The 23,690-nt window shown below is 37.9% G+C and overlaps 2 protein-coding genes across 7 annotated transcripts in view; one reads left to right on the top strand and one right to left on the bottom strand.

Moving 5' to 3' along the window:
* Positions 1-10,619: 10,619 nt before the first annotated feature.
* On the bottom strand, positions 10,620-15,725 carry fis1 (fission, mitochondrial 1). The gene is made up of 5 exons (XM_067400456.1): positions 15,617-15,725; positions 14,977-15,109; positions 14,788-14,864; positions 14,038-14,143; positions 10,620-11,509 (listed from the first exon to the last, which is right to left on the bottom strand). The coding sequence occupies exons 1-5, from the start codon at positions 15,659-15,661 to the stop codon at positions 11,409-11,411; spliced, it is 462 nt and encodes a 153-aa protein (XP_067256557.1). The 5' UTR covers positions 15,662-15,725; the 3' UTR covers positions 10,620-11,408.
* A 1,339-nt stretch (positions 15,726-17,064) lies between these two features.
* gigyf1a (GRB10 interacting GYF protein 1a) overlaps positions 17,065-23,690 on the top strand; it is a 30,443-nt gene continuing 23,817 nt past the window's right edge. For 5 of the 6 annotated variants that reach the window (XM_067401766.1, XM_067401768.1, XM_067401770.1 and 2 more), the window contains exons 1-3: positions 17,065-17,301; positions 20,373-20,914; positions 21,087-21,150. In XM_067401766.1, coding sequence (XP_067257867.1) covers positions 21,116-21,150 — 35 coding nt within the window. In that variant the 5' untranslated portion in view covers positions 17,065-17,301; positions 20,373-20,914; positions 21,087-21,115. Of the gene's footprint in view, positions 17,302-19,374; positions 19,620-20,372; positions 20,915-21,086; positions 21,151-23,690 lie in introns of those variants that run through there. The other variant, XM_067401767.1, reaches the window with a different exon arrangement.

The raw sequence follows: 23,690 nt of genomic DNA on the forward strand, positions 1-23,690 counted from the left end.
TCAGATGTGTTGTTAAAGTAGCGGTCATTTATAGGCTCTGTTTGCCCTCCCCTCTCTTGTCTTGCTTTTACGTTTTACACCCCGAAACTCAACAGCTGGTTATCACCAAAGTCCAATGGTCGTTGTTTTGTTTTTTTTTGAAAAAAGTAGGCTCTCTTATACTCACAAGTGCTGCATTTATTTGATAAAAAATGCTAATAATTTAAAATTATTATTATTATTTATTACAATTTAAAATAGTAAAAAAAGTTTTCTATATTTGATTCTTGTGATGACAAAGTTTATTTTTCAGCATCATTACTCCAGTCTTCTGTGATCATTCAGAAATCAGCATAATAAAGCCTATTATCAGTGTTGAAAACATCCTGTGCTAACTCTAACAATGAATTGAAAGTTCAAAAGAATAGCATGTATTTGAAATACAATTTGCAACATTGTAAATGTCTTTATTGTCATATTTGATCAATGTAATGCATCCTTGCTGAATAAAAATGCTTCTTTAAAAAATCGTACTGAATCTAAAAATTTGAATGATAGCCATTAATGAATAACAATTCCAAAACCACTGGTATTAGGAAAAATAAGAGCCAGCTAAATTTAAAACTGCTTCTACAGTTCTTTTACAAATATGAAATGTAGGATTCAGAAGCCCTCGTTATTAGCGACACCTGTGGCCATTGAGTGAACTGCAGCCAGCAACTTAAGTATACGTCACAGGAGGGTCAGTGTACAGTGTGCGTGGCGCAAATTTTGTCTTCAGAAGAGTATGCACACCACAGGATTTTTGTAACTACATATGTGTATGCGCAGGTCGCACATGTTCATTTAATTTTTTTGCAGTAATTTTTTATCCACAAGGTGGCAACTGTGCCCTTGGGCGTCGATTCTCTAGGTAGTCAAAGATAAACCACATAAACAGAACAGACCGGAACACATGCAAGCTACAGCAATGACAGAGGCCTTCATAGATGAGAATGTCACAGTCTGTTCTGTATAGTTTTAATTATCATGTACTTTTAGTTTGTTTTCATTCACATAATGTGTTCCTTTGTTCTGTTTTCCCGCTCCTCATCATTGGTTCAGTTGTATCAGATGTGTCACTCTGTCTTTGTCCGATCACCGTTACATTAACTTGTGTTTACCTTGCCTGTCTGCCTGCTTTGCTTATCATTATTAATAAACTTTGAGTATTTATGATCCTGATCCGTCTATTTTCATCTTCCTGTCTAAACACAGTGTGACAGATGATCGGACCGCCCAATATGGATAATAGGGCCAGAAATGTCGTCCAGGCTTAGGAGAGGCAAAACCTTTTTTAATTTATTAAGGACTTTTGTTGCCTCACCGTCACCAGCGCTCTCGACTACGAGACCCTAAAGTCCCTGTTCCGGATGGAGGCAACGTTCCACCATCACATCGACCTCCCAGACACTACTGTACTGGAGTGGAGGGAAATTGTCATTCGGTGTCTGGAGAGTGTCGTGTCCCGATCTGGAACACAGTCAGATCCAGAGCCTGTATTAACTCTTTTGACCGTGAAGCTCTCGTGTGTGCCCCCTGCAGACGGAGAGCTACCACCCACCGCGACGCATCAGTCAGAGCCCCAGGAGAAGAGGACAGAGCTCACCCTCGACCAGTAAGTGGAGCTTCATCGCAAGTCTAACCAGGGGTTTGAGCCAGCGACATCTGCGGACGATGGAGTCATGACAACGGAAAATAAGGACTGGCTGATCAACTTCAGTGAGGAATTATAATCTCCCACACCATCATTATCACTGTTTCTGAACAGTACTACTGACTGTATGGACTGTGTCATACTCACTGTCATTCCGTCGAGATCCTTACAACCTCCATCACCGGGTAGCTCAGCTAGTCCTCCAGCCCAGCTGCTGCCGGATATCAACAGCCCTGCACCATCTCCTTAGATTCCCTGCATTGACGTTGAGCCGCACCTCCAGAAGTCTGCCGGCTCCACCTCCGGCCTCGGATCTCTTTGTTCCATCTCGACCTGACGGCTCCGTCTTGGCTTCTCCCACCTTCGGCTCCCACTGGAGACCCTCGGACTTGCGGCTCCACCGGATTCCCTCGTCCTGCTGGCTCCCCCTTGGTTAGTCATCACATTTCTTCGCCACGGACTTCCCTCCATCCCTCCAGCTGCAGTGGGTTCTTCCATCCCCTCTGCGTTGCCTCTGTCCTCGCTCACACCCGCTCCACCTCAGCCCTCGGGTACTCTGGCTTGTCTTGTCGAGGAAGGTCTTGTCTTTTAAATTTCGCTACAAGCTGTTCACTCGTTGGCAATAAAAGCGATTAATAACATTCTGACAAATAGCCCCTTTAAAAGAAGCAGTGACTACTACAATTTTTTGTACTTTTTTCTTTTTAAACGTTAACCGGGCCTAGATATTTTTAGTGGATTTTAATAGGCTACTCAGAAGTTTAGTAAAATGTTTTGGATCTGTCCTAAAAGGACACTATCAAAAGAGGGAACTACTGGGTGCAGTGATTAAATGACTTGTCACTTTATCACTTGTCTCATTATCTGTTTCAACTGCTTCAGATATCCTCATATATTCATCGGCTGGCCTAGACCAGCATCCTCACAGTCATACACTAAACCTCACTTTAAGAATCTACATCATAGTCAAGTCAGGTTTTTTAATTGTCATTTACACAGTTTATACAGGGTTCACTGAACACTGAAATGCTTATGAGGCTTAACCACAGAAGACATTTTGCATATAAACACAAAGGTAAATAAAAAAATAAAAATAAAGTGAAGATAAAGTGACATAATGTCATGATTAAGGAAATAGTACACATACCCTTCACTGTCCCTACTGAAAAAACAATAGAAAGTGTACAATGTAATGCACATTATATACAGCATATTAAAAGACTATATGAAAAAGATTACTATAACTTCAGACAATATTTTTAACAATATATTTAAACAAATATTGCATTATATTACTACCATACACCTTGTCAATGTCTAGATTAAGAGAGTAAACATTAACAAAATAGGATTTAGTCACTGATATAGCCAAAATGCACAGAAAGACCAACAGGTTTAAATAAATGTCACATGACATGCAACCCCTTCATTAATGTTTAATGGCTAAGAAGGAAAAAAAGCCATCTCTGAACAAAAGATGTTAACAAAATATGACACACCAGAGGCTGAAGTTCATGTAGCAATAACCAAAACTTTCAGATTTGACAATAAGTATCCAGATTATTGTGAAATCTCTACAAATAACATGGAGCCTATTGATTTTAAGTTTTTACTGTACAAAGGCCTATAAGTGATTAACTTATTTTATTGATGTGAGATATTCTGAGTGAATATTGCTGAAAATAGGCAAAATGTCAAACCATATCTTAAAGGGTTAACATAATGATTCCCAAATCGATTCCCAGTAAAAGGAAATAAGTCTGTTGCAATACATGGCTTTGTAAATTCTGTATAATGAAAGGATGGAATGCAGTGAATTGCAGTGAAATCTACACTGCTCAAAAAAATTTAAGGAACACTTTGAAAACACATCAGATCTCAATGGGGTCAAACCAGTCATGCTGAACGATGTTACAGGCAGCATTACATTCTCCACAGCTTCTCCAGACTCATTCATGTCTGTCACATGTGAACCTGTGCTCATTTGTGAAAAGCACAGGCCACTAGTGGCGGACCTGCCAATTCTGGTGTTCAATGGCAAATGCCAATAGAGCTCCACGGTGCCGGGCAGTGAGCACAGGGCCCACTAGAGGACGTTGTGAAGTCTGTTTCTTATTGTTTGGTCAGAGACATTCACAACAGTGGCCTTCGGGAGGTCATTTTGTAAGGCTCTGGCAGTGCTTATCCAGTTCCTTCTTGCACAAAGGAGCAGATACCAGTCCTGTTGATGGGTTAAGCACCTTCTATGGCCCTGTCCAGCTCTCCTAGAGTAACTGCCTGTCTCCTGGAATCTCCTCCATGCTCCTGAGACTGTGATGGGAGACACAGCCCGAAGGAGTTGGACTGCCTGTGCAACCTCTGTAGGGTCCAGGTATCGCCTAATGCTACCAGTAGTGACACTGACCCTAGCCAAATGCAAAACTAGTGAAAAAACAATCAGAAAAGATGAGTAGGGAAAAAATGTCAGTGACCCCCTGTTTTGGGGGCCGTCTCATTGTTGCCCATCCAGTGTACCTGTTGTTAATTTCATTAAGACCAAAGCAGCTGAAACTGATTAACATCCCCCTGTGCTACTTAACTGACCTGGGATGTGTTCATCCCCGGAGTGTAAAACGAGGTTATGTTATTCAATGGAGTGGCCCAAACCTCTGTTGAAAGCAAGGACGCACACGTGGTAAATGTTATGCCGAGGTAAATGTTATGCTGAGGTAAATGTTATGCTGGTGAAGAGAGCCATAGAAGTGGTTCCTCCAACACTGAGCGAGTCAGGTTTCTACAGCAGGTACTTCCTCGTTCCCAAGAAGGATGACGGTCTCTGACCCATCCTCAATCTCAGATGTCTGAACAGGGCCCTGTTAAAGTGCTCATTCGGAATGATCACTTTGAAGCAGATCTTCCCACAAGTGTGCCCGGGAGACTGGTTCTTCTCCCTAGATCTGAAAGATGCTTATTTTCACCGTGTATTGATATGCCACCCCTTTGAAGGCGAATCTCAAGAATTGCCTGTGATTGGGGGGGGGCCCATCACAGGCAATTCTTGAGATTCGCCTTCAAAGGGGTGGCATATCAATACACGGTCGTTCCTTTCGGGCTATCTCTGGCTCCCCGCACCTTTACGAAATGCATGGATGCGGCTCTGTCCCCTCTGAGATAGATGGATGTGCACATACTGAACTACCTCGACACCTGGCTTGTTCTGGCCCAGTCAGAGGTGGAGCTGATATCTCACCGATCCATCATCCTCAACCACTTGGAGTGCTTAGGGCACAGGGTCAGTTTTCTAAAGAGCTCGCTATTCCCCAGCCAACAGGTCTCCTGGGGATACTTTTAGACTCGACTCGCATGAGAGCCATGGTCACTCCAGAGCGATCTCTGGCCATTCAGCAGCTTGCAAAAACCTTTGTACCCGGGGCTTCTCTGCCGCACAGAGTATTTCAGAGGATGCTAGGTCTTTAAGTTTGGCATCTCCGGCTTTGCAGCTGGGCTTGCTTCTCATGCGCCCTCTACAGTGCTAGCTGAAACCAAGTGTCACCTTGGTTAATTCCCTGCTGGTTCGAGCAGGAAGTGGCAATTGGGAGCTAGCCTCCCAGATAATGTTTTAAACACTATCTCACAAGCTAGAGCCCAGTCAACTAGTCATCTTTACGCTCTTAAATGGTCCGTCTTTGCTGCCTGGTGCACAGCCTGGGGCGAAGACCCATTGACTTGTGACATATCCCAGATATTTTCCTTCTTTCAAGACTTAATGGACAGAGGCCGTACTCCCTCTTCCCTTGAGGTATATGTCGCAGCTATAGCAGCCTCTCATGCTCCTATAGCAGAGCAGACGATAGGAAGAAACAACCTTGTTGTCTGCTTCCTGAAAGGATCCAGGAGGTTGAATCCTCCTCGTCCCCTCACGGTTCCTGCCTGGGACCTGTCTGTGGTTCTTAGAGGCCTTAAGGGCCCTCTCTTTGAACCAATTCAGACTGCTGGCCTTCAACCCTTGTCACTAAAGACCGCCCTACTGCTAGCTTTAGCATAGGTCAAGCATGTGGGGGATCTGCAGGCACTCTCTGTGTGCCCCTCTTGTCTTGAATTCGGGCCTAACGACTCCAAAGTCATCCTGAACCAAGGCATGGATATGTCCCAAAGGTCCTATCCACACCCTTTAGGGCGCAGATTATTATTCTCTCCGCCCTTTCTTCATCACAGGATGAACAGGACTTACTCTGTCCTGTCAGGGCCCTGAGGACTTACACTGACCATTCTGCCTTCTTTCGTCAGGCTGAACAGCTTTTTGTCTGCTTTGGTGGACGCACGAAAGGTCTTCAGGTCACGAAGCCCGGGCTTTCCAGATGGATAGTCAATGCTATAGCACTCACTTACTCCTCCTTAGGCCTTCAATACCCCTTAGGTGTGAGAGCGCATTCCACTAGAGGCATAGCCTCCTTGTGGCCGTGAGTCTGTGGCGTTTCGATCGCCAACATCTGTGCGGCGACTTGCTGGGCCTCACCGTCCACATTTGTCAGGTTTTATAATCTGGACGTTCCTGCACTTCAGACGCAGGTCCTTTCTGCATAAGCCTCGCTGCTAAAACCAGCTTATGGTTTTCCGTTATAACTCCGACCATGTCCGGGTGTAACTTTATTCTGTGCCCCCTATATATGCCCTAGGCCTCACTGGTGCCTCAGTGCTCAGGGGTTCGGGAAGATGACTACAGTATTTTTAGGTTACTCAGGCTATCCTGTTTTATCAGTATCTGTTGCAAGCCCTTTTCTAGTGCTCTGCCCCAATGCTCAGCCCCTGCGTAGCGCAGCGGGATGGAATATCGTCCCCATATGCATCTTGTCTTATGAATAATGACATGTTTGACGCAGTACGAAGTGTAGTATCGTAAGGGAACATACTCAGTTACTAACGTAACCTCGGTTCCCTTAGATACGGAACAAGTACAGCGTACTTTGCCGCGCTACCCGTCAGATGCCTCGTGCGTCACTTCAGTCGAATCAAACAATTTGCCATGGTGAGACGGCCTCTTATATAGCCCGATACCCCGTCCCTTTTGGCGGACTCAACGGGCTTGCTCACCATCATTGGTTCATTTACTTTAAGTTCACGAACCAATGGCCATGCAGTTTTCTCTGCGTGAATGAAAAAGGCTTCAGTAATCTGAGAAAATAGGAGTTTTCCCCATATGCGTCTTGTCTTATAAATAATAAAACAATGCACCCAGATCAATAGAGTTTAACTGAGCTGATGCTATTCTCTGATTAAAAAGTGCTCCTTTAATTTTTTTGAGCAGTGTGTGTGTATATATATATATATATATATATATATATATATATATATATATATATATATATATATATATATTCTACACACACACACACACACACACACACACACACATACATGCATACACATATATATATTCAATGTTTAACTCTCACATGTACTGCATGCATGTGATAAGCAGATCATGGGTTTTAAAGGTCAGGTTTATGACTAGCTTGCTTGACTATTGCTATACTTTACTTTAATTGTACTTTTAACAAACACAATAGTTTTCACACATGGTTATACATCTCCTAAAATCGCTGATGACACTTTTGATGGCTGGATGTTTATGGGGACCATAAAAAGAGCTTATACGAGTCCTTTCAGAAAGAAGATTTTTTGCAGGGATGCTGAATCACGGTCTTAGAGATCTATCCTCCTTCAGATTGCTTTCAGTTCAGACCTGCTCTAACACACCTGGCAGCCTGTACACTGCAAACTTGGCATTAATTCAAGTCTTACATGGATCTCTATCAGAGATTAAATTGACAGGTAATTGATATGTCATAGTGTCATTTAAATGACACTTGTAAAACTAAAGATATAGGCCAAGATTAGCTGGTAAAATGTGTTTGGTTACTCTGCAAGAAGGCTTATTTCCAGGAGCAGGACTGAACCAAGGGTGTAATTTGTGTTAGAGCATGTCATGAGATGTGTGTGTGAATCAGCTCTGCTAAAATTATTTGTGGGGATATTTTTTACACAGAGAAAGTGTCATGTAATTATACTTTAAACAAGGATATGAGCAAATGATGTTTGAGCTCTGAACCCATGATGTTGTAAATCTTTTTTATGATTTCTTTATTGTCTTGTGACATCAATATGTGAGCCAACTAAAATTTATACTTAGTAAATAACAAGGAAAACCTTTGCCTCTGTATTGTTTGACTGATTCGAAAATGACAGTATGTGTTTCAGTCATACTTACACTCTTAGATTAGACTTTCTGGATTTAGTGTAATACAAAAATGGATTAACTCCATTCCATTTACTAAATAAAGATTAATATGAGAAAATTAAAACCAGATGTTATCTCATCTAAAATTATACAACACTAGTATGACTTTCATGGGATCAAATGATTTTTGGGTGTTATTCTGACATTTCTGATTTGATTTTCCCACAAACCTCAATAAAGCTAAGACATGACAAGTCACAGACAGACAGACAAATAGAAGAGAGAGTTCTTTTCATCATTTTCTTCAACAGTTAATTAGTAACCTCAATACTGTGTTACAAAATGATGTTACTAATGGCAACCATAAACATCTGCATTGTAAAGCTGAGATGTCTTCACATGTGCGTAAGTCCCTGAGATGAATAATGTGGGAAGACCGAATACCCAACATTAAATTGGATGCTGTTATCAGCTATTATCTTAAATAAACATGTTTTACAGGGAATTTGTTACTTTCAAGGTCTGTTAGTTGTTGCCCTAAATCAGTGTTCAAGATACTCCCATGTCTGAGAGCCTCTGAGCTAATGATGCACGGAGGACAACGACTTTGTGAGTGACTATTTAACCAGCAGTTTCAGAGCGCATCAGAAACTTTTTCCAGTTTTTCCTTACCATGATTTCCAGATCTTTTGACTAGGAGGTCTTTTTATAGTGATTTTATAGAGATTGTACTCAGTAAGAGCAAATTCTGTAGGCAATTAAATATTTTAGAGCCATAGAAATTACCTTGACTTTTCCATGCCTGGAAATCACAATTTTAAAATGCCCTGCTATTTCCGGGTGTTTCATGATTGTGAGATCCATCTCTTACTGACGCAAACAAAATACCAGTCTAGATAAAGTACCTTAAAGTGCCTTAGTATAAAGTATACTAGGCAGTAAAATTAGGACATAATGCACACCAAACTGAAATAATAATAATAAAAAAAACTACATTGGCCTCTCCAGCAATGTTTTTTTATATGGAGATCACGATTCTCCCACGATTCTGAACAAACAACTAGACAATAACATGTAGTTTACTAGAGGTTCTGACAAAATGTTAATTGCTGTCATCTATTAAAAATATTTAATGAACTTTAATAAATTAATAATGAATGATTCAAGAGTGGTGCAGGGATGCCATATTTTGTAGGTCAACCCTGTAATTTCATCACCCTTGACAAAAACCCATTAGGTTTTTCCCTTGGCTTTTGGATGATTGCAGAAAATAAGGTCTGTGATGAACATAAGTTTATGATTCTTACATGATTTGTTCATCGTGATAATTATTTTTGTATTTGGAACAGTCATTTTATTGTGCAAAATCTGGGTTCAATATAAAAAAATTTCCCAACTGAACATGATGGACAACTATGGTAATGTTCTCAATAACAATTTTTTTTTGTCTGAAACATGGATTTGTATGTCACCCTAAAGAGTTTTACACAGTTTTAAATGCCATACCAAAAAACATGGTACTATTGGTAAAAGGGATTCTTACACACTATTCTGTGGCATTCTCTCTCCCATCTCCTTGTCTGGGTAAATTGTCTAATCGAGATCATAAATGTAACAACAAATATATTATTTCATTGACAGAGTTCATCGAAATCGAATTAAACATTGTTATATTTTCAAAGATTTTAACCTGAAAGAGGTGAAGGAAATGAGAATGAATTATCTTACCTTTCCAAGTCTCCTTAAAGGGAAAGAACTTAATTTTAAAATAATGAATGATGAATGAATAATGACATATACCCATTTAAACAATTCCTTAAATCAAAATTTGATATTGGAGAAAACTCTTTGTCAATTTTGTGAAATTGATATTGAAACCACCGAGCATTTTTGTTGTTGTTTTGGTCTCAATTGTACAGTAAAATGTAATGTATTATTACGTGTAAATCCTCTTGAATACAAACAAATGAAGTTTGATGTACTTGAAAAGGATTGTTCACAATGCAGAGTTTTGAAAACCCGCTTTTCTTTGTACCTTTTCAATTGAAAAGCCATTACAGTCAGTAGCCAATTTCTACAATGAGCTAAGTGCTTCTTACTACCCCTTGCAAGAACTTATTTTTCTATAAATGTTCTTTCAACTATATTGTTTGGGGGCAGTCGTGGCATAATGGTTAGAGAGTCAGACTGAAGGTTGCCAGTTCGATTCTCAATACCGGAAAGAAATGAGCAAGGCACCTCACCTCCAATCACTGCCCAGTCTCCATAGCAAAAAATGTCTGCCCACTGCTCTAGGTGTGTGTTCACTACTCACTACTAATGTGAGTGCTCTAACTGATGGGTTAAATACAGAGGTCAAAGTTCGAGTATGGGTCACTTTCATGGCCTTCACGTCACCTGTTCAGCTGATGATGTTTAAATGTCCCAGACAAACTGTTGTCCCATTTAGCCACTTGTTAGCATCTGCCTTTCACAAGACAAATAAAAGCTTTAAAAAAAACACAGATGAATTAATGTTTTGAATGGAACGTATGTAAAAACGTACATTGACAGGCAAGTAGTACATCTTATTTCAATCGGACCTAATATAATGATTGGTTAAACATTTTATGGTCCTACGCCTTCCACAGACAATATATATTTATAAAAATACATTTAGACCATTTTAAAATAGCGATTCCTATCAAGATACGAGGAGAATTTCAACCATTAAAACAAAAAATGTTTCTGTAGAGAATTGCACCTTTAATAGACAGATGAATCATTGTTATTTAAAAATAAGATTGCATGGGTATCTGAATCAGGATCGCTATCTTTTAACTCTATTTGTGCAGTTTCAGTATGAAATCCAGGAGCAGAAGTTAAAAAACATTGTACAGACAGACACACGTCACAGTTGACAGCACATGTAAACCGACGGGTGATATACTGTGCTGACAAAGAAGACTTGTAAGAAAATGAATTACAAGGTTGACCCTGGTCACGCATGACACTTCCAAATCAAACCAGCCAAATAAGATGTGCAAAGCATGTAAATACACCTTAATACTTTAGTAAGCACATGTTTTAATTATTTAACAGATATGAGGTATACTGAAGTTTATCAAAATATTGATTACCTATATTGTAAATACAGTTATATATTTAAAAGAAGAAAAAAAAGACAAGAAAAAAAAGTGCATGCTATTACAATACATCTTATCCAGTACTGCAAATCTTTGGCAAGCCTCTGTAGTTGAATTCCATTAATAAATTAAAAGGTTTCAGAGGAAAAAACATACAGTTTTAGTTTATTTCAACCCCACATTTTTATACATACCAAAAAAACTGAAGAATCATAAAGCAAAATGAACGTAGGTAAAATATTACTTTATTATGAAAGACATGGCAGAATAATACAAAATAAAAAAGGGGAGGCTTCCTCATGGATTTATGTGATTATATGATTATATGAAATCATTAAGTCTCTTTTCTGAAGAGGAAAGGAATCAAAGTACGCTCCACGGGAACTCCATATTAGGACTTTGCACCTTTGGACACGGCCAAACCAATAAGACCAGCCAATCCGGCCACACCTAATCCGATACCGCCAACGATCGCCATGCCAACTAAACCATCTGAAAAGAATGGGAAAAAAAAAAGATCACTTCTCTGCTGAGATTTATTCACTTCTACCTTTGGCTTTGCTGATATCACTTGTGACTTGTACTTTCAATAAAACACAATGAGTATGTTTACATGAACATCAAATTCTGCTTGAAGTCTATATTTATTTATGTCAACACATAAATATTCCTGCTGTTATTTCCTTGGAGATTCAAGATTCTGCCACCAGTTATCAGTGGTCAACCTATATATCGGGCATTATTTGATATTTTTTAATTATCGTATCGACTGACAAGTTTCTCTGTTTGGCCGATGTGTTGGAAGCGGGACTTTTATTTTGACAGTGCTGAGAACACATTCTCCCTCTTCATTAGTTTATTGGCTTTGTTTAACAGTTCTGTTCTGTGTGATATACATGTACACACCACTCACATTTTTGTAAATATTTTATTATATCTTTTCATGTGACAACACTGAAGAAATGTCAATTTGCTACAATGTAAAGTTGTGAGTGTACAGTGTGTATAACAGTGTAAATTTGCTGTCCCCTCAAAATAACTCAACACAGCCATTAATGTCCAAACCGCTGGACACAAAAGTGAGTAGGCAGCACTAGATGGCGCTCCGGTAGCGGCACCTACAGTAAATGTTGTGTTGTTTTATATGTTTTATTTTACCAGTTGTGGAATCCAACCATTCACCCATCTGAGGTAACGTAGTTAGCCTACTTTGAGTATTTACATTTTATGCAACTTTACACATTTATTAATAGTAAATTAATAATTAATACATTTAAGATCATCATGTTTGCAGAGAAAAATCTATTTCAGACCTAGTGGAGTAATAGTAATAATAGTATCACTCCACTAAGTCTGAATTGAATATATATATTGTACGTTTTAATGGATCATGCTACAAACATAACAATTTTATAATACATGATGCATTGCTGTGTCTGTTATCACATAATTCCCACTTTTGCTGGCGTAAAGATGGTGTAGGCTATAAGAAGATTGCCAAGACCCTGAAACTGAGTAGCAGCACGGTGGCCAAGACCATACAGCGGTTTATCAGGACAGGCCTTACTCAGAACAGGCCTCGCCATGGTCGACCAAAGAAGATGAGTGCACGTGCGCAGCATCATATCCAGAGGTTGTGTTTGGGAAATAGCTGCCAGCATTGCTGCAGAGGTTGAAGGGGTGGGGGGTCAGCCTGTCAGTGCTCAGACCATACGCCGCACACTTCATCAAATTGGTCTGCATGGCTGTCGTCCCAGATGATGCACAAGAAAGCCTGCAAACAGTTTGCTGAAGACAAGCAAACTAAGGACATGGATTACTGGAACCATGTCCTGTGGTCCGATGAGACCAAAGTTGTGTCCCAAACGACGCACTATACACATATACACTATGTACTTGTGCACTATGTTCTCATCCATGTAGTGCGTGAATTGTATAAGGTTATTTTGTCATTTAATAACGGAATCTGATACCCTTTCCCCCTCCAATACGTAATTAAAGCTTCGACAGTTGAGAGCATTAAATGTCCAACATTCCACACTTCCTTTTTTCTGTTATTTTACTGCATCATCCAGGTATTTAAAGTGTACTTTTTCTTTTAGGAATTTTCAGTGTGAACGCACTACTAGCACTATCTATACTTAAAAATCTAACAGAATGGTGCATAAGTATGCAAATTAGGACACACCACAAGATAAACTTATTTGGTTCAGATGGTGTCAAGCGTGTGTGGTGGCAGGTGAGGAGTACAAAGACAAGTGTGTCTTGCCTACAGTCAAGCATGGTGGTGGGAGTGTCATGGTCTGGGGCTGCATGAGTGCATGAGCAGAGCATGATCCCCTCCCTTCGGAGACTGGGCCGCAGGGCAGTATTTCAACATGATAACGTCCCCAAACACACCTGTCGTCATGGAGGAGTGGAAGGACTGGAGGATTTTTCAGCAGTGCTGGAAAATAATGGTGGCCACACAAGCTATTGACATTTTGGGCCCAATTTGGACATTTTCACTTAGGTTGAGTGTGTTGAGTTATTTTGAGGGGACAGCAAATTTACACTGTCATACAAGCTGTACACTCACTACTTTACATTGTAGCAAAGTGTCATTTCTTCAGTGTTGTCACATGAAAAGATATAATAAAATATTTACAAAAATTGTAATCACTTCTGTGAGATACTGTATAGTGTGTGTATGTATATACACACAGTATATAATCAGATTGGTTGCACTGTTTAATATGTTTTGGGGGAATTGTACATTTTTTTCAAAATACTTGAATAGAAATAGAAAGTTTAAAAAAACAACAACATTTATTTGAAATATATATTTTTTGTAACAATGTAAAAGTCTTTACTATCATTTTTAAACAGTTTAATGATTTTTTTTAGAATTAAAAGCATTAATTCCTTTTAAAAAAATGTTATTGACCCCAGAATTTGAATGGTAGTGTTTCTCAAAACCCTATTAAAAAGGCCATTGACTGATGTTATTCTTGTCTGGCTGAAATGCTATTGTATCTCACCTTTTCTTAGCGCATTGTCGATGAGTTTCTCCAGTTCCAGGGCCTGTTTGTTACCTGGTTCATTCTTCAGCAGAGTACGAATGTACTTCAGTGCTTTCTCATACTCCTGAGAGAACAAGAAACGATTGATGCAGGGTGGTAAAGAGAGCAAACCAAGGGAGAGAGGTTACATTTATTTTATTTTTATTTTTTTTATTAAAAACTCGATTTTTATCCAAGTACTTCCAAACCCTGTTTCTGGAGGCCCTGCAACAGAAAAAACATTTCCAGACGTCTCCCTTATCATTATGTCTGCTTATTATTAGAATTATTATTATGTGACACTGAAGACTGGAGTAATACTGCTGAAAATCCAGCTTTGCATCACAGAAATAAAATACATTTTAAGATATATTAATATATATATGTATATTAATAATATATATATATATATATATATATATATATATATACACACTCTTGACAGGTACTCGACAGGTTTGGTGAGATTTACCTCTAGTACAACTACATTTGGCACTCTGATTGAACCGTTTATACATTACACTTGTTTATATGATGACGTGACAATAAAGTGACTCAAATGATCTGATCTGATTTTGAAATTATGCAGTAAAGTAATTTTTACCAGGGCTTCCAGGAACAAAGTTGAGAAACACAATTTAATTAGACAACAAAGATATGTGATATAAAAACCATTTATTAGCAGTGACGGATTATAAAATGGATTTTTCTGGGAAAATGCTAACCCACCTTGAGTCTGTAGTTTGCAACAGCAAGGTAGAAGAGAAAATCTCTCTGATCGTCTTTTTTGCTTGTATGAACCAGTTCTGGTAAAAGAAAACTGTATTACTTTTTACTGAATTTTAAAACAAAAACATTACTGCTGGAGCTCAAGCAGGACAAATCTATCCAAAAACTAAGACATGCTGAAGCACTTACCTTCCAAAAGGTGAATGCCTTTTACAATGTCATTTGTGTACTTGCTTCTGATCAAACACCAGGCATACTCAAAAGTGGTTTCCTTTGAAACGGGTCCTTTCACCAGCTCTGCGTTATACTTCTTCTCAAATCTCTAGAAGATAAAAAGTCACATCAGTTGGATGGGAATCACATTCACTCAGCTGCTTCAGTGGGAGGATGATATCAGGATCATGTGCTCCCCCTGGCCGACAAACACACACTAACTTCTACAGAAGACTTATTAGAAAGACTTTTACCTCTATCGTGTATTAGAGCAGAGAAACATCTGTTTCTATTTAAATAGTAACGTTAGGTGAAACGATAGATGTAATACTAAAGCCACAAAACTAATAAAATAGGTGTTTTTAGGGTTTTATCCCCAGAAAGCTTAGGCTTTATTACAGAAGGTCTACTATTACGAAAGTCAATACATTACAACGAGTTGAGGATACATCAGTAAAACATATACGTCATGCTCATTGTTGTTGATGTAAAGCAGTACTGCGTCAATCGAAACCCCCGATTATAACCCGATATACAACACACAACCTTGTTATCAAGACGACATCTATGTCATGTTGGATTCTCAGTCACTAAAGTGAAGAATACAATGTTTTACCTTTAGATCTTCTGGTGCCACTAAATCTGACACAATCGCCTCCATGTTCGCGGAAAAAACACTAGTGTTCACGAAGCTGTCAAAATAAAAGTCAGTGATTATGTCATAGTTTCAGTGTTGTAACCGCAGCTGTGTAAATCTTCCCGTTTGTAATAAAACATGGTATTTTTGATATATACTATGGCACTGAATGATTACCATGTGCTATATTTGGTACACCAGAATAAATATTTTTTTTATTAGACAGTGTAACTTACTACCTTTGTCCAGTTTAAATTACATTTGAAAAGATTTTTAAAGGCATGTCAGGTTTGTGATCATTAATTATACAAGGTAATGATTTCTGAATATGTTTTTATACTTTTTGTATTCTATTGTGTTTAATTTCTATGGTGTTTTTATTGATAATTTGATGTACTCCTGCCCAGGGACAGCAGATGAAATTTAGCTCTGTAGCTAATTCTGGGGTAATATTTTATTGTCCATTGTCCCTGTCAAATAAAGAATAAATAAATAAAATATGACATTACTATATTACTATTTAAACAATCATGGCATTATTGTTAGCGATATATATTTAATTTATTATGGTTCTTTTTATACGAAGGTCAAATAATAATAATAAAAAAATGCCTAAAAACATTCACTATGTCTTTACTATTTTTAAATGCCATGTATACATTTTAATTGTTACTCTAGTGCCAGACTTTCTTAAACCCAGAACTTAAAATGTGAAAAATACATATGCCAACATTATTTAATTTGTTTTTGTGTAAATAATTGAAATATTGCGTAAGTGAAGAGCTTGATATGTATGTACGAGACATCTGTGTGAAGAAATTATAAAAAGGTCGAAAATGTCATTTAATTGTGTGTATTTACTAAGGTACATAATATTCTAGCTATTAAATTAGTCTTGGCAAAAAAAAAAAAAAAAAAAAAAAATTTAAATTTTTAAAAAATATCTTTTACACCACAAAATGACATTAAACAAGTTACATGTGACGGGAATGTTCATCAATTTCGTTAAAAAAAAACCCACAATTGTCCATTTTTAGTAAACCAATCAAAGCTTGAAAAGTGAGAATAAGGCCTACATGACAGGATTATAGTTAAAGAAACACCCTACTACTACTGCTACTAGTTGTTATTATTATTAGTAGTATTACAGTTTTAGTATGGGTAGGCCAATTTACTTTCTTTCTTTCTTTCTTTCTTTCTTTCTTTCTTTCTTTCTTTCTTTCTTTCTTTCTTTCTTTCTTTCTTTCTTTCTTTCTTTCTTTCTTTCTTTCTTTCTTTCTTTCTTTCTTCGGTCCAATCATTTTAGTAGTGTAATTATAGTGGCTTTTATTTTGGACAAATGCATTTCCTGTAGCCTAGTCATTTCAAGCCCCTCGTTAGGGGGCGCTATCTTCACGCTTCTCTGAAAGCAGCTCTACACTCTGATCACGTGGTATGACCGAGTAGGACGGCCATCTTCCCTAAAACACAAACAACAAGAGCGTACTAGACATCAACACGCAACGACCATTGGAGAGGGAGAGAGTAAAAAACAGTAAAAACGGAACACGATTCTCGAGGAGGAGCACAGAACACAAACAACTGCACATGCATCCAAAGTGAAGATCGTAGAGTTTGACGGGGCGACTGGACAGTAAAATCGCATCGACAGCTCCAGAAATACGGTCAGCAACTGTGTGCCTCTCTCTCCTTGAATGTCTGAAGCGTTAAATGGCAGATGGGTGTTGCATTAAGTTTCATGCAAACTTGGAAGGGGAAGGTCAGTGTGTGCGTGAGCGACAAATGCATTTTAGTGCATAAGGAGCTTTAAGAGGCCAGCGCTTGGTTCAGTGGGAATAAATCGTGCTGTGAAGTAGAGAGGCTTTTTGTATGTTTGGCAAGGCAGTTGTGGCCGTGGGTTGAAGGCCACGGGAAGCAGCGGAGTGGAGTTTGGAGGGGCGCCGCGTGCACAGGGAGGGGGAGTGTGCAGCCAGGGCACGCGCATGCACATGCACACTCCCCCTCCCTGTTCACGCGACGCCCCTCTAAACTCGTCCAATCGATAGAAAAACGACATCAATCTGCTTTTATGGTCGTTTTCATTCAGCGCAGACCGTGAACAGCGACATCTTGTCTGAATATAGGCGCTTTTTACGTTTGTGTTGAGCGCGAGGACGATATCGAATCTGAATGGTCTAATGCCGAGAAAAATAGTTAGTTAGTTGTGGTTATGTCCCATTCGTGAACGACTCGTTCTTTTGAGTCGGATCTGTTCATTGAATTTCTTTGAACAGATTCACAAAACTGGTCTAAGCGATTGGATTGAATCGCGGTTAATGAATCAGCAGCTTACTGACTGATTGAATCGAGACCTGTCAGATTCCTAGAGTCGAGAATCATAAGTTAGTCAGAGCATTTTGTGGAGTGAACGACTTTACTTACAAGACGCAAAGTAAGTTACTATTAAAACGTCGTGTGTGTATATGTATGAGTTATGAGTATCATACTTTATCAGCATCAGCATAGATGACAAAGAAAGTTTTAAGTGCGTTATGAAGTCAGAGCATTTTTAACCAAAATGTCAATTTAATTTTAGTTAATCAAATTATATTTAAGAAATTTGACCTTGTTAAATGAACTTGAACTGAATCAAGACTGCATCAAACTGGTGCACATGAAATGACTACCATCATTATTAGTAAAAATTACCTATTAATATCCTTATTAAAACAAATTAGGTTTAATATTTGTTATTGTGCATGATGTCAGGGCTATACTATATACCCCCCCCCCCCATATGTATATATATATATATATATATATAAATATATATATATATATATATATATATATATATATAAAAATTCAATTAAATTCAAAATTGCTTTATTGGCATGACTGTAAATCATACAGTATCGCCAAAGAATACATAAAACAATAATAAAAACATCTGTATAATAGAAGAAAATATTATCAAATATTATAACATAAACTTAAATTAACAGTATAACAAATTAGAACATGTCTGATTTTATATATAAAATCACTGAATCAGTGGTTTTTTTTTTTTTTTCACAAACAGTTCTTTGAATCAGACATTCTCGCCTCTCTGGACTTGTCGTTTGGTAGCTGTTCATAAGGACGTTGATGTTCAGTGATGAATTATGAGCACTCTCAGACATACTAATGTATTCCTAATTGCGGTTTAAGTTACAGGTGTCTTCAGATGTTCTTGGGTTAACATGTATTATCATGTGGTACTTTATGTTTAAGAGCCAAACTCCCCCAGTGAATACTATTTATTCTCCCCCGTTTGTTCTGTTGCTTGGATATTTCTGTTGCTATGACATCTGTGGGTGCTGTTGATCGAACACCTGGGATGTTTCTTTTCCATCTACATGTTATCCTGATTGTACAAACTCTTGTAGTTGAGTGCAGATGTCAATAATCCAGAAAGATTTTAACCTAAATCTAGCTGCATTTGCCCTTTCCAAAATCTAGTTTTTTTTGGCAAACTTGAGGTGAACTTTGCCACAAATGAACAGTTTTAGCTATTATACTTTAAGATAACACCATGGCTGTGTCCGAAATTGCCCCCTGTACCCTCATCCACTATACATTAGTCCACTAATGTAATTCACTTGAGGGGAGTGAATGAAAGCGAGTTAGCGGATTCAGACACTAAGTGTGCCTGAAGGGCTGCGCTTTTGCATAGTTTGTGCTTGCTGTTTAATAATTAGGCTATTTGAAAGTTAGCAAATTGGCAGCTCCAGTAGTAAGATGAAAAGATTTATCTTGAATTCTGACATGGAAACGGTCTATAAATCTTAATTAAACAATTTAATAATCAATTAAAAAGGAATTTATACCTGTATGATATTACGCTGTACCCACATTGGACCAGCAGTTTGGAAAATGGATGTATGGATTATTCAGCTGTGGTGCCATCTTCTGGTCAGATGTGGGAATTCATTTGCTGTGCAACTCACACAGTGCATTATGGGTATTCTAGCTTTTGAGCATACATCTCTCTCTCTTTCTCTCTTTGAGCATACATCGCATACACATGTACCCTTATTAATGCGAGCATTGTGGGATTGAGTGAGTTCACTTGATAACGTCCACTGTGGTTTCGGACACCACTACAAATGACTGTCCCCTCAAATAATGCCTGGTGATTTCGGACACAGCCCATCAAAATTCAGACTTTTCTCTGAATTGCGGGATAAACTGTTATAAAAAGTTATAATGTCAGAATGCCTTTTCTGATATGCTAGATAACTGACAATTGCAATTGTGATGTTTATATCTCACATTTTCTTTTCTTTTTTTTCTTCTTGCAATTATGAGTTTATCCTGCAATTCTGACTTCTTTTCTCAATACTGAGGATAAAGGTTCTGACATTTTCTTACAGTTTCGAGTTTATATCTCGCAATTCTGAATTCTAGCTCTCAACTGTGAGTTTATATCACACAATTCTGAGAAAAAGTCTAAATTGTCGCAGTTACCTTTTTAATTTTGTATTCAGTGGAGGAAACAGGCTTCCATATGAAGACAATATCTTTAAGAATATTTTTTTAAAAGAAGAGAGATTATTTTTATGCATGCTTGGCCTTTGAATTGATAGGATACTAACACAGACACCTATTGGAGCATGTGCACTGCCCACCTTTCTGTGTTTTAATGGCTTCAGTTATAGTACTTGCATTGCATAGTCCACAATATTAATAAGTTTTGTTTGTTTTTCTCCTGCAGATAAAGGAGGGAGAGGGATTGCCGGCGTGAGGAGGGGGTCACCAGCTGGGACCTGGTCCATACAGCATTGCCAGTACAACAGGAAGAGTTAGAAAGACACACACAGATAGAGAAAGAGAGAAGCTTATTGGGGTCATAACTGCTTCTGGCAGCTGTATTATCAACAAGTTAGTCTCTTTTTTTGTTTGTTCGTCTATTTAGTTTTTTTCCTGCAGTCAATCGACTTTAGACGTCAGTATCAAAACTCTGCAGTTTTTGCAGTCCTACAGGTATTACTAATTTTAGAGGGTTTTCGTTTATTTTTTGTTGTCCGTTTGTTTTTATTTTTGTTTTCATCCGCTGTGAACGAGAGCTCTTACCGTCTCTGTACCTTTTGTATTTCTGTTATTCTGAGCACACACATCCTGAATAAGGCAGCTATAACCCTTCTCTCTCTTAAGTTCGCTACTCTGAAACACAAAAACACACACACACACACCTTTCAGCCCTCTCACCCAGACTTGGTCCAGCCTAGTCTTGCCTGCGCCACTCCCCTGGACAGGGTAAGAATAACATATAAAAGGCTGTTTACACAAATATAGATATGTCTTTCAGTTGTGTGTGCATTGTGTCAGTGCACACTGCAGTGTAATAAAATAATCTGTGTATTAATAATGGGAAGTATGCTTGCAACACATTTGAGTTGGTTGTATTCTCATGTATTTTGGTTTGTAGACTTTCACCTCTGAGAAGGAAGGAAGAATATGACTGCTGAAACACTTAACTTTGGCCCAGAATGGTAAAATCCTTTTCTTTCTAATTAAGTGTCTCCTTGTTGCCAGTTCTGTTTTTTTTTTTTTTTTAGTTATTGTTTTAGTTGCATTTTAATTTGTAAGTTTAGTGCTGTCACGCAGTGACACTAATTTAGTGCATATTGTGCTTCAGTGGAAGCAAGAACATCTGACCATCATTTTACATCTTGCATTTCTTTGTTTAAAGGATTAGTTCACTTCAGAAATAAAATTTCCTGATAATTTACTTACCATGTCATCCAAGTTGTTTGTCTTTCTTTCTTCAGTCGAAAAGAAATCAAGGTTTTTGACGAAAACATTCCAAGATTTTTTTCTGTATAGTGGACTCAATGGACTGAAGGTCCAATGTTTGATTATTTTCAAAAAAAAAAAAGTACTTTTTAACTTACAAATGCTCATCTTGCACTGCTCTGCGATGCACCACGCATTACGTAATCACGTTGGAAATCTCACTGGTGACGTAGGCGAAAGTACTGCGATAGGGGCGAAAACTCTATCTCATTTTCTCCTTCAACTTTAAAATTGTCCAACATCATTGTTTTACCTTTTTTTTTTTTTTTTTTTTTTTGGTAAAGGGTGTTTGACTTTGTAGACATTGGATCGGTACTTTCACCTACGTCACGCATGACCTTTCCAGCGTGACTACGTAAAGCGTGGCGCATCGTTGAGAAGTGCAGGATGGACATTTTTGGTTAAAAAGTGTATGCTTTTTTCTTTCTTTTTTTTTTTTAATAGAAAATGACAGATCATTTCGCTAGACAAGACCCTTAGTAATGACATTAGAGCCCTTTGAAATGACATCGAAACAACTGGACCTTTAACTGTATGGAGAAAAATCCTGGAATGTTTTAGTCAAAAACCTTAATTTCTTTTCGACTGAAGAAAGAACGACATAAACATCTTGCATTACATGGGGGTGAGTAAATGATCAGGAAATTTTTTAATTCTGAAGTGAACTAATCCTATAAATGTTTAAAAATTCAATCAAGGTTAAAATTCTATTTTGAAAAACAGATTTTCATTGTGGACTTTTGAATGACAATGTACTGAATCTGATAATGTATAAAGAGAGATGCAATGCAATATAGTGTGGCAAAGAAACAACAACATAGCTTTTGTCACATAGCATAAAATAGCTTCTGTGTATGTAATTTTATAGTAATGTTTTATAGTAAAATTTTTTCAATCTAAATGGCTTCAGTGTATTGAGCTTCAAAACTGTCACTGCTCATAATATCTTAGAAATAATACTCATGATGACTCTCTTTCCCAGCACTGCTCATTACTTTCCCCATATTTCTGCAAGGCTCTCTCTCTCGTCTTTCCATTTTTCCCAACCCCCTTCTCTCCCTGTATCTCCTCTTGGCACACGCTTAATGATTATGCAGAAATTAAACCGTTAGGCGTGGTTCTCTGCTGAACTAAGGCTCTTCTGTGCATAGTTGGTCCTTGGCCAACAAAAGTGAATTCCTGGGTTTGACATGTACAATGCAGGGGTGGTTTGTTGCCTCAAAGCCTTCTTCATCAGCTTATCTCAGCAGGGTAGTATTTATGTAAAGTTTACAAAGCCACCCACAACTCTGCAACCCCTTTTCCACTGACAGGGTGCCTCAGTCGGTATCGTTTCACATGCTTCCACCGCTTAAAAGTGGTTTCAGGCAGGAAAAACAACTTTGCACTGGCCTCTAATAGCTGCTGGGTTTAAACCAGGAACCGCTACCGTCAGATGATGGAGGCGGGATAATGTCAGCACCGAGTAAAGTTGTCAAAACAAAAACTGTGGTGAGACTGACACACAACAAAACCAGATTTCTCCTATTCTAATCAACAGAGCCGTTTACACTGTAAGCATCGGATATGAAGCTTATTCAGTTCTTAGATCCAGAAATTCCAGTTACTTGATTTTCCTGTTTGTCTAAATGTAAATATTAAGAAATATACACTATCATTCAAGAGATTGATATCTAAGATTTTAGTAAATTTTTGAAAGAAGTCTCTTATGCTCACAGAGGCTGCATTCTCCCCCTAACAAAATATAGTCAAAACAGTAATATCATCATAAGATAATTCTACAATTTAAAATAACTGTTTTCTGTTTTAATGTATTTTAAATACAGTTTATTCCTGTGATTGCAAAGCTGAATTTTCAGCATCATTAATCCAGTCTTCAGGGCTAATTTGCTGATCAAGAAACATTTCTTGGTATTATCAATGTTGAAAATAGTTGTGCTGCTCAATATTTTAGTGGAAAATATGATGCATTTTTTTCTGGATTTTTTTGTTGAATAGAAAGTTCAAAAGAATAGCATTTATTATATAATATAATAAATATTTAGTAAAATCATAAAGTCTTTGATGTCACTTTTGATCAACTGAATGTGTTCTTACTAAATATAACTATTAATTTCTTAAAAATCTTACTGACCTTAAGTTATTAGGTGTAACATCTAACTTGTATCTAAAAGCAGCTCATGATGGCAAACTGAGTCATATTTGTATTTTAAAATATCTCAACTTTTAATACTGT

This window comes from Chanodichthys erythropterus, chromosome 11, assembly GCF_024489055.1.
Source record: "Chanodichthys erythropterus isolate Z2021 chromosome 11, ASM2448905v1, whole genome shotgun sequence".
In the NCBI taxonomy this organism is placed as follows: Eukaryota; Metazoa; Chordata; class Actinopteri; order Cypriniformes; family Xenocyprididae; genus Chanodichthys; species Chanodichthys erythropterus.